Raw genomic sequence first — 11952 nt, 5'->3', positions numbered from 1 at the left:
CGGGGGTAGAGGAGGGATCTTAAAAGCATGGCAATTACATTTCTCCTTTGAAATCCTAAGCCACAATTCAGACTCCATTCAAGCTTTCTGCTCCTTATCATACATCATCAGAACTGGAGAGGAAGTCAAGTTTGTCAAAACTGCTGCTGTGTGTACGTCTGCTACAGCTGCCTGCAGGGCCTCCCTGGGTTCGCTGACCTCACTGACCATCCATGGAGAATACATTAGAGAAAGCGACTGTTGTAAAGAATATACACAGGGATCCGGGGCCATCCATTGAGAAAAAACATGATATTGAATGCATCCTCCAGTCAGATAAATGGGTTTAACAGGAGCTTTGAGTTAGAGGATTTAACTATGTTTGGAGGCAGTGTGGTGTTGCCTATATGCTCTCCAAATTCAAAGCAACAAAAATGACCCATGGCAATGTTTTTCCTGGCTAGTTATACTTGCCTGTGACCCCTGTGTTGTAAAAAGGTTTATGGAGAGTTCTGGGAAACAGACTAATTGTTAATGAGGGGTTGCATTTCAAGGAGTTCCTAGACTTGTGAGCCACAACTATACTGGACAACTACTCAAGGAACTTTAACTGTCTGTCATCTTGGAGGGAGGATTCCAAAACAGCAAGAGGAGCTCTGGAGGATTCCAACAACTACGTAAAGGCAACATCCTTACAATTGCAGTAGATTAATGAAAACTACCAGCAAAACAACTTAACAGTTTAAGAGAGAATTAATAGACTTATGAATTTTATGAGATCATGAAATAAATCAATAAAACCCTTTAAATACCATTAGGCTTTTAGTCTGTATGCAAGACTTAAGGCCTTTGCTTGCATACTGTAGTGTAGTTACTTGTTGGCCTGTTTTCCATTGAAAGGACCCCCTATAGCTATATATCTCGCCTCCAATACCACAGGCATTTCCTATGAGGATATTGTTTTAGCTGTGCACCTGCACACTATGATAGGAGTTGTAATGTGTGATAGGAGCAGGCTGGTCGTACCCAGCAAATTAGCTAGTATAATGTGCCATCTGACAACGTTTATCACCACATCAGTTCTAAAGGGCGGAGAAGATCCACTTAGACGGGGTAGGTCTTGTGGATCTCTGTTTTCGTGTTGACGACATTCATACGAGACCCGCTCCGTGCTGAGGCAGTAGCAGAGACGTTTGTGAGGCCGACTCAGTCAAGTTCTCTTCATATCAGTCTTGGCCGGACAGAGACACATTGTCTTTTACAAAAAGTTTCCTTCACAGAACAGAGTGCCTTGGCTTTTTGTAAAGGTGTTTGTGAAAGTATGTGTTTGGTTCTGTGTGTGTGTGCATGTTAGAGAAAGAGAGAGAGCGAGAGAATCATAGAGATCTCACCCTTTGATCTTCAACTTAACAGCTGTGTGCTTTGAAAAGGATTCCATGTGGTATTGTTGTAATGTGGATGTATCCTAATAAAACCACACCAAACAATGCATTTACAAGGGCCTAAGCTCTACCACTTTGGATCAGTGCACAGTTGGCCATTATAGCAGACCTAGCCCTTTAAGCACTCTTGAATGATGAGTTCACTTTCTCCCTTGATAATGCACCGTGTGTTTCTAAATCTATAGCAATACGTTTCCACACTCACGTGAAACGCCATGAATACCAACAAACTAGGCTACTAAACTTATGTGATCCCTAATGCAATGGTGGACTGTGCTTCGTTTGAAAAAAATAACACATACGTGTCACAGAAAGAGTCTGAGACAGTTTGTGCTGTTCTTGAGACCAATGTCTCGACCCCAAAGTGCAAAACTTGTGCTTTGCTGGAGTGAACCTAGTGTAGACCCAATGCTATAGCTCTAACCACGTGAATGGAATTCCTAAACCCAGCTATCGCACACTTTGAATGCCTAAACTTTACCGGCATCATCATCAAATCAAAACCGGCATTCATTTAGGCCTACACGCGTGCAGCAATTAAAGGTTGGTTGAAAGACGTAAAACTATAAAGATAACGGTTTAAAGTGGAGAAATATGCTGTCATAACGCTAGCAATTGATAAATGTATATTTGCTCATCTTCTTCGGTCACAGTACACTACCGTTCATTCACAAATAATTTCCACTTCAGGACAAAATAGTTACACTACACTGCAGCTGTAATTGCTCAGCACCACTATTTTCCTCTCCGGTCCTGTCACTGTAACGGGAGTGGCTGTTTTGAGAGGCGTAACTTGCTCTAATGTAGCCTACCTTTGGGTAAACCCGCCCCTTAAAATGCTCTGTAGAGCTGCCCCGGCCCGAACAGTGAAGCCCACCACAGTTGAGTGTCTGTATAACCGACCCCTCTCTGCAGTATGCAGGTTCGCCAGGGAATATGCGTAACGCTCACGACTCAGCACACCTTACCGGCAAGAAACCATCCACTCAAGAGTCAAGGATAATACATTTGGATGTGGCAAACACACACACGCGTGCCTGAGTTGGAATACGGCGGTGAGCCGGAGTGACCGGAGCACAGCCAGTGCAGGAGGAATACTAAATTCGGGGGTTCCGCTCTCCCCATAACGTGTACAACCATGCATGTGCTGTTTTGGGGACTAGGGTTGCTTTTATTCCCTGATTTAATGAACGTAGTGGCATTCACGGGACAGACTTTATTGAATTCAAGAAAAGGTAAAGTATGACGATTCCTCAGTTTCCACTTTTTTCCCTTGTGGACCGCTGTTTGGTTACCGGGATACTCGGAATGAATGACTTTTTTCAGAATCAGCAAAGCACATGACTCGCAATGCTTTTATAGAAGTCTGAAGTTATTGAATGACCAAATTTTAACCGATATCTACAGTTCACACACCTACACACATTGTCTAACGCCTTTAGAGTACTACATGATTATCACATCTAGTCTACTTTCACAATATGTGATTATGATTTGTAATTTTCATCGGGTTTTCCCCACACGGCTACTTATTAATCATGCTCACTGATTTTCCTCTCCAGCAACAGTGCCAGAACAGCTTGGCACTTATGAAATTGTTACGCCGACTAGAGTGAATGAAGCCGGTGACCGATTCCCCACAAGCCTACACTTCAGAAGGAGAAAACGTAGTGTCGATGTGAGCCTTGACAACGCTTCAGACCAGTGGGCCTCGACAAGAGTCCACTACAAAATATCTGCTTTCGGCCATAGTTTCCACCTCAACCTTACACTAGAATCTGGATTTATTGCGCCACTGTACACTGTGACAGTACTAGGAGTACGTAATGGAGATAATCTAACGGATTTTTCAGCCGAGGAGGAGGAAGAAGATACTGAATATCAGCACTGCTTCTATAAAGGCCATGTGAATGCCAAAACGGACCATACGGCGGTCATCAGCCTATGCTCTGGATTGGTAAGTTTTTACGCACATTTGATGATTTATAAAAGGTGATTTATGTCTGGCTTCAAAGTTAGATCTAAAATACCCAATGTCAGAATTTAATGAAATGACATCAAGAACATGACGTTTATACAGATTAGATACTAAAACAATTGGAGTATCAGGATATTTGCGCACATCTTATCTAAACGGAAAGACGGAAGAGTTGTTTGTGAATGTAACTTGTAAAAGACAACCCCGCCAGGCTCTTCTACTGACATAGTAACCTCTTAAATTACGTAACTAAGAAATAATTGTTCAAACTACGGTACTGCAAGTCAAATCCATACACTCGGAGCCAATTCCTCTGCTACACATGTGCATCCATGCTCGCACTCATTTATCTCCTACAATCGGTGACGTCCTACGCACATCAGTGCAGTTGGAGCGTGAGCTGGAGTCCCTGTGGAGCTGCTGACGTAATCATCATTTGGTTCCGTGCGTAAAAACGTCAGACAGTGAATTTGAAAGAAGCACAACCATCTCAGCTTACTAATACATAGTACAAGCAATGGTATTATGAACATTTGTTCTTCTGAAAAATGTATTGGTCTATTTCAAATAACTACACTTGAGATATTATTATGCTTTAAATGTAAAATTACACCAAATACTTTTATCACACTAGGATTTTCCCAGTTCATCAAAGCCACCGTTGAATCCAAACTAGTGGCACTGGCTGTGCTGCATGAAATGTAAAAAAGTCTTCCATCAAGTCTGCCAAGAAAGAAACAAAATCACATTGTTTGCTGATAGGCATCGAAAGCTGTGTTATCCAACTTTTTCCTCCTTCACTGTGTGCACACACATGTATTTCACCACATAATCGTCCATTAAACAACCACGTGTGAAAATATAACCATTGGGGGTCTAGAACAGGCCCATTTGCACTTATCTAACTAGCCATGCTAAGTCACGCTCCAATGTTACTGTACGCTCCAATGTTACTGTACGCTCCAATGTTACTGTACGCTCCAATGTCAACAGTTACAGTTTTTACAAACTAATCTACAAATTCCTATTTTTTCTATTCTCCATAGCTTGGCACTTTCAGGTCACCACATGGGGAGTTTTTTGTGGAGCCCCTTCACAGCTACAAAGGGGAGCACTATGAAGAAGAACACACCAAACCTCATATCGTGTACAGAAAGGATGCCCCAAAGAAAGAGGCTGGCAAGGAAGGACCCGCTTGTGACACTTCAGGTACTGGTTGTTTTGGTACTGTGATAGTTTAGTGTCATTCAGTTGGATAATACACTGTAGAACCAAAACAATCAAGAACACCTCCCCAACACACACACACACACACACCCACACAGGCACTGCTGAGTCAGGTTAATTAAGTAATCCAGTCAGCTAGCTGCTGAGTGTGTCTGCTCTACTAAACCCTCACCCAGTGTCCTCCTTATGGCACTCGACCACATTGAGCGGGGAGGATGGGAGTCCCATAGCTGCTGCTACGTGTGTAAACAAACTGGTGTGTGTGTGTGTCTGTGTGTGTGTGTGTGTGCGTGTGTGCGTGTGTGCGTGTCTGTGTGTGTGTGTCTATGTTTGTGCCAGTTTCTGATAACCCTCCCCCTCGTTATCTGGCCTTTAACGAGCACCCATAGATGTATGGTTGGATAATTGTTCTTTATGTGTGATCCTTGTAGTCCAGGATATGCATACAATAGGAAGCAATGAAGTAACATTTAGTCATAGTTATGGCGCTATTACAAAGGTTGTAATGCTGCCATAATGCTACAGTAAAACATTCTACAATTGTCAAGGTCATATACACTTGATATGAGAGAAACCCTATATTGCTGACTTGAGATTTGATCCAAAAGATCTCTACCTCGTGTAGGCTAGTCAAACACTCTGCAACTCAACACAACTCAAGGTGTGACTGCCTAGATTCCGCTGCTCTGTATGTAAAATGCAGCAGATACATCACATTTCCCTGAGAAGAGTAATGCATTTATTTCACAATTTGTTAGGTTAGGAAACCAGTTTGCTATTTCCTCTGTATCTACTATACCCTTTTAGCTCCTGGACAGGAAAAACCCTTTGGTCTGTAATTCTGTCTGGTATCGGCAAATCTTCGTTTACTGCCACAAGTTCCTGTTGACTCTCGTACTTCCTCTGTTCCTTTGATAAGAAAGCATGATAGGTCCACCACCATGAAGACCAGGCGTAAATTGTACTGCAAGAAATAATATTGCAGACTGGAAACATCAGTGTGCATGACTATGAAAATAAATTTGAATTGTTGTCATGTATGCACCACATGTTTCTGCATATACTTTGCCGTTGTTGAGATGGATCTTTGTAGTGTGTGAGTGTGTATAAATATACACTTCGATGTGTGGGGGTCCTCTGATTCTCTCAACAGAATGTGAGTATGACTCATAACTGTGAACAAGTACTGTTGGGTTGAATATGAAACAGCTTTCGCAGTTTTTACAGAAGACTTTTATAGTTTAAGAAGTTTTGAAGTGGTTGGTTTCAGTGTGTTTACCATCATAAATCATGGATAGGAAGAAGTCAGGGCCGGTGTCTGGGTCATGTTCTGTACTGCCTGAAGGGGATTGCATTGCAGCAGGTATAGATGAAGTGGTATACAGTATATGCAACCAAGGCGTGGTACTCTATTTGTTTTGCCTTTGGTATGGTCATCATCAAGATTGAAATCAGACTAAGTGCACTTCCCTGCTCCCCTCAAACTGGACTGTCCAGTCATTGACTTATTTTCCTGAGAGATGGGCTTTTGTCATGCCTGAGTGCCAAGTTTACCTAACATGAACCACCCATTCTTTCTTCTCCCCCTTTGCACCCCACTCCCTCTAAGCAAGACCCCAAGATCTCAGGCAGTTGTGTGCTTGTGAGAATGAGAGACTAAAAACATTTTTCACTCTTCCCACACTAATAAACAAAGGGTGACCAGCATTACATTTGTGACGTAAGGATTCACCAGATTTCAGATGAATACATTATCCAATATAAGGATAAGCCTTAACTTTAAAGATAAAAGCAACCTTCTTGTAAATGAGTTATGACATAGTAGTTATGACATAGTAGTTATGACATGCTATTCTTACTTAGTAATCGGTGGCTTGACTCTAAAGAGAGAAACCTATAACTTTGTGTGTTGAATACAAAGTATTGACTTGAAATATGTGTCTCTTTCCAAGGCCATGAACACAGGGATATGGGGAAGAAGACCCTAACGAGGCCGGGGTCAGGGCCAGTGGTGTCAGACCCTATGTTTGGCAGCATGCTGAATGACCTGGACACTCTGAGTGCAGGCCTTCCTGTGGAAGCCATGCCAGGACCAGACAGCAGCATGAGCAGCCAGGCCAGCCCGTCAACTAATGACAGCAGCAACGGTGACTCAGGACCTCACAGGAGATCAAAGCGCTTTCTCTCCTATCCACGCTTTGTAGAAGTCATGGTGGTGGCAGACAACAAGATGGTGGAACACCACGGCAACAACCTCCAGCACTACATTCTCACGTTAATGTCCATCGTAAGTCCTGCTCAGTTGACTCCTTAGCTACTCAGCCTCCCTCTTTCATGGAAGTGTGTGTGTGAGAGGTGTGAGGTGGATGTGGCACTGTACCTTCACGGCCATCAGAGGAGGGCCGGAAGAGGGAAAAGGGCAGTTCAGGGCAGGAGTAAACAAGACTTTCAAACGGTCAGGGGGACAGGGGGAGCATGAAGCGGATCTGTCTGACAACTTTGATGAATGGGAAAAAATAAGCTCAGGTATGTTGCATAGATGGCATACTCCTGGCCACTTCAAACAAGAGCCTTCCTTAGACCTCTGAAGCAGAGCGCCCAGGGGGGAGCTTAGCTGACCTATATTATGATCCTGGCAAAGACTACATTCTCCACAGGCTCTCTCACAGGACATTATCAGCTTCTCTATCCAATCAGCTCTTTAAAGAGACTGTTCTCTTTAAAGCTGCAGGCTGACTGCTTAATTGCACTCCAGGCTTGTTTTCAGACTTTTGGAACTCTGAAAGATATTTATGTACGAAGGTTTCACTTTTCATGTATGCCTTGATTTATTTTCATCTTTCAGGTGTCATCCATCTACAAGGACCCCAGCATTGGAAATCTGATCAATATTGTGATCGTGAATTTGGTCATAATAAACAATGATGTAAGTTAACAACCATCCAATCTTAAATAATCCTTCTGGGAGTGAAAACAGAGCCATTCTTACATGTGTACTAGTAGTCACCTATCTCCTGTTTCCCTCTAGGATGGCCCCACTATCTCCTTTAACGCACAGACCACTCTGAAGAACTTCTGTATCTGGCAACAAGAGCGTAATAGTCCTGAGGAGAATCACCACCCCCACCATGACACGGCCATTCTCATAACCAGGTAACCGGCACCAAACATTGTAGATGTACTTGGTGTGTTACTTACCTATGATCATTCTGATGTTGATGTTACTGGAGTTGCACTGGGTGTCTCACTGGTGCTGGAAACCGCTCATCTGTCTCCCTTCTCACAGACAGGACATCTGCCGGGCACGGGACAAGTGTGATACGCTAGGTGAGAGCATTTCTACAGCACTGGTAGACTGCATTAGTGTTAGCATACACCATGTGCTGTATGCTAATGACTGCCAGATGGCAAGTTAGTCATTGTTACTACTGCAACTACTGAGTAAAATGATGAGTTGTGGCATTATAACGTGATGCTTTGAGCACTTTGAGATTTGTTTCAAATGTAAAGTGCGTTACAAATAAAATCTATTATTATTATTATTATGCTAATTGTTATAATGATAATGATGATGACGATGGTGCTGGTTTTCAGGGCTTGCTGAACTGGGGACAGTGTGTGATCCATACAGAAGCTGCAGTATCAGTGAGGATAATGGACTCAGCACAGCGTTCACGATAGCCCATGAACTAGGCCATGTGTGAGTACTTCATGCTTCTCTTCTGCTTTCACGCCTTCCACACGTCACCTTCCCTTATGCTGGGGAAATACACACGTTTAGGTCTCTGTCGCAGTCAGGTACTAAAGCCCCTGACCTAGCCGACCGGCTCCACCCCCAGGGCTTGGTCAGCTGGGGCAGGGGCGTCTGTGCTGAGCTGAGGCAGTAGCCTGCACACCCAGTCACCCTCCAGGACTAGTGTGGCTGATGACCATGCCTCTTTTGTAAGTCTGTGTTGTTCAAAGTCCTGAAGCAGCATGCACCAGCATGGCCCCATAGCTTGGCCTGAGCTTGGCAGCAACGCAGGAGACTGTTACAGACTTTACCAACTCCTGTGTCTTAAACAAATGCTCTTTTTTTTTTTAACCACACACAAAAGGTGGGATTGTTGAATTCCATTCTTATCCGTGACAAGTGGTGACAACACTGCTGGAAGTCTACTTAATGGAGCTCAGTGCAATACTGTACCTGCCATAAGGCCTGAATGGTTATGGAGAATACAGTACAGAATGCTCTCTGTCCTCGACAGCCTCGAGCACCTGTCTGCACCACAGAGGCCTTATTAACCCAGCCCTCTGGCCCTACTGAATGCATACAGCACCATAACAGAACCTTCCAGAGCAGGGTGTGAATAATACAATGACAATGGGCTGAAGTGAACTGAAGTCTTTCCAATCCCTACAGCAGCGTTTCCCAATGTAATACAGGTTGGCCGGCCAAACCAATGAAAACTAAAGTATGAAAAATGAATAAATACCAAAAAATGTATTAACAGGTCTACTGTTGGTAAATGCTAATGAAGCTTCTTACTCATTTTAAAATTACATTTAGCCTTTTTATTCATCACCACCGAAACGCCAATAGTTACGCTTGGCACATTGACGATAGACCAACTGTGGTGCTGATGGACACTTTGTCCACTAAACACTGACAACCAATCAGAATCCGTCCGAATTGCAGCACCCGCGCATTTAACAATGGAAGACAATATTGTGAGAAGCTAACCGTCGAGGTTGGTGTGGACGCGAATATAGTTATCGTTCTAGTTCTCGTCCTTGGCGTGAACCGGCCTTTAAGACAGTGACACTGTGTTTCAACTGTAAATGAGATCTGTTTTCACCTCTGAATGTCCGGTGTGTGGCTTTGCTCCCTGGCAGTTTTAACATGCCCCACGACGACAGTAACAAGTGTAAAGAGGATGGCGGTAAGAACCAGCAGCATGTGATGGCGCCCACTCTCAACTACTACACCAACCCCTGGATGTGGTCCAAGTGCAGCAGGAAATACATCACAGAGTTCCTCGAGTATGTGACAGCCAATGTTTTATCTTTTCAATAAGCACATGATTAGGAAATGTTTGGATAGTTGGCGCCACATGCCTATGCAGGGTTGACTAGGTAGATATCCTATCAATCTTGACGTGTAAAAGGTTGGCCAAAAAGGACTTCAAATGAGTCATTGTTGATATAGGGCTAGGGAAAGGGGTAGCCTAACCCTAATAACAAATAATAACAAAGCCTACTTCTCCATCAAGCACCATCTTGTCGCTACAGTAGTTTTCTGATTGTACAGAATTCTACCTCTCCATCTGTACTGAGTGTGTTTTCTGTCTGTTTGTGTCTCTTTTTCTGTTTTTTCTTTAAGTCATTTTATTTTTATTTCTTAATAGCACAGGATATGGCGAGTGCTTACTCAACGAACCCCTTTCTAGGCCCTACAGTCTGCCTCTGCAGCTCCCTGGACGGATATACAATGTCAATAAACAATGTGAATTGATATTTGGGCCTGGGACGCAGGTGTGCCCATATATGGTAAGGGAACACGTCGTGCAGATTCACATGTTGGTCTGTCAAAGAGGAGGAGAAGCCTCTTAGTCTGTCACTGTGCTGCTGAAGGAGAGGGGTCCTGTGTACAACGTTATTTCATTGCATTGTGCAATTTACTGTAAATCTATTGAGCTTGATAGCTGTGTCACAAAAAGTTTGTAGATGTTGTAGTGTGTCTAAAGGGCACCGGGGTGCAGGTATTCTATAGCGCTGCGGATTGTTGGAAGATTTGTCAGTGCTTGTCTTCCACACTTTTGTTTAAAGGGCACAACGCGCCTTGTCAATGCTGAGTGTTCAGTACAATGAGCCTGTGGCGAAAAGGGCTCAGCGTTGGAGAGCGAGTGCTAACTTTCTCTCTGTTTCTCTCTCTCTGTGTCCCCCAGACCCAATGTCGTAGGCTGTGGTGCACCAGTCCGGAGGGAGCGCAGAGGGGCTGCAAGACCCAGCACATGCCCTGGGCCGATGGAACCGAATGTGATCCTGGGAAGGCAAGTAGCTAAAGAGTTTACCTGAGGACCTACACACACATACTTTTGTGTTAACATCTGGTGAGCTTTTATAACATGCTCCAAGGATTCAAGCTTGCTTTAATGAATACATTGTTTAAATATTTGTAACCATCAATATTCACTTTCTTTCATGGTGTTTGCAGAAGCTAAGATTGTTGAAATGTGTTTCATCAAAATCAAAGAAAACAAAGCAACAGCTTGCCAACACTCTATTTCAATAAACTTCATAAACGAACTAATTGAATGTCGGTCACACACGTTGCCATTGGTTCCAGCAGTCCTACTTTTAGTTGAAACTAGGGTTTTAAAGCCTGAAGGAGCATGAATTTGTTTTCTGCAGAGCCAGTATTATTATGAGTAAGTAATAGGCTTAGAGCAGGCCTGTGAATGGAGGCTTGTGGAGATTTCCCTCTCTGTGACTGGTTTAGTGTAGCTTTTAATTAGGGCCCTCTCCCTAACCCTCTGCTTCCTGCCACGGCTGAGGGACATGAAAGAGCTGTGGGCCAGTCTAGCGGCAGAGGTCCCCAGACACACATGTTCCCATCCTCCTCTGTTTATACTCTGCAGTCCTGCTCTCCATCCTCCCATCCCACTGCCTCGCCCCACCATCTCCCCTCACCCAACGCTCGTGCTATATATGTGTTGGGTTGGAAAGATAAGTCGAATCTGATGACTTGAAACATACATTGTGTGAGAACTTCTTCTTCTTCAGCTGTACTGACAGGCCAATGAAATGGCTTTTTTGGTTTGTTGTTTTCCATTTGCTGTATAATTTCTACCAGATTAGAAGCATTGAAGCAAGATGTGGAGGGTTTGCAGATTGAAGTGTTGCCAGTAGGCAGCTATGGTTCCTGACATTTACTCTTTTTCTCTGTCTCTCTTTCTATCTCTGTCTCTCTGTATCTCTATCTCTCTCTCTCTCTTTTTCGCTCTCTCCATCTCTCTCTCCATCTCTGTCTCCATCGCTTTCTCTCTCTCTTCATCTCTCCATCTCTCTCTCTCCACAGCACTGTAAGCACGGCCTGTGCATCCCCAAGGAGCACGATGCCACGCCCGTGGAGGGAGCGTGGGGCGTGTGGAGCCCGTTTGGCACCTGCTCGCGGACGTGTGGCGGGGGCATCAAGATTGCCGTGCGGGAGTGCAACCGACCCGTGTAAGCACTGTGGCTCTCTACGTCTCTCTAGCTTTGTAGTCGTGCACCTTCACTGGAGTGTGTCTCCTTCCCAACATCCCTGGTCAATGTTCCGTAAGATCAAGCGTCCTTGAGAGAATT

General features: G+C 44.0%; 1 protein-coding gene across 3 annotated transcripts in view; it reads left to right on the top strand.

Moving 5' to 3' along the window:
* The first annotated feature begins 2280 nt into the window (after positions 1-2280).
* Positions 2281-11952, top strand: part of adamts9 (ADAM metallopeptidase with thrombospondin type 1 motif, 9) — a 38122-nt gene continuing 28450 nt past the window's right edge. For all 3 annotated transcript variants that reach the window (XM_047024857.1, XM_047024858.1, XM_047024859.1), the window contains exons 1-12: positions 2281-2656; positions 2984-3378; positions 4446-4608; positions 6579-6913; positions 7472-7552; positions 7655-7779; positions 7913-7953; positions 8221-8326; positions 9502-9648; positions 10014-10155; positions 10554-10658; positions 11687-11832. In XM_047024857.1, coding sequence (XP_046880813.1) covers positions 2560-2656; positions 2984-3378; positions 4446-4608; positions 6579-6913; positions 7472-7552; positions 7655-7779; positions 7913-7953; positions 8221-8326; positions 9502-9648; positions 10014-10155; positions 10554-10658; positions 11687-11832 — 1883 coding nt within the window. In that variant the 5' untranslated portion in view covers positions 2281-2559. The remainder of the gene's footprint in view (positions 2657-2983; positions 3379-4445; positions 4609-6578; positions 6914-7471; positions 7553-7654; positions 7780-7912; positions 7954-8220; positions 8327-9501; positions 9649-10013; positions 10156-10553; positions 10659-11686; positions 11833-11952) is intronic.

The sequence above is a fragment of the Hypomesus transpacificus genome, chromosome 9, assembly GCF_021917145.1.
Source record: "Hypomesus transpacificus isolate Combined female chromosome 9, fHypTra1, whole genome shotgun sequence".
NCBI classification, from domain to species: domain Eukaryota; kingdom Metazoa; phylum Chordata; class Actinopteri; order Osmeriformes; family Osmeridae; genus Hypomesus; species Hypomesus transpacificus.
The sequence above is the reverse complement of the archived record's forward strand: the minus strand, read 5'-3'. Positions and strand labels throughout refer to the sequence as shown.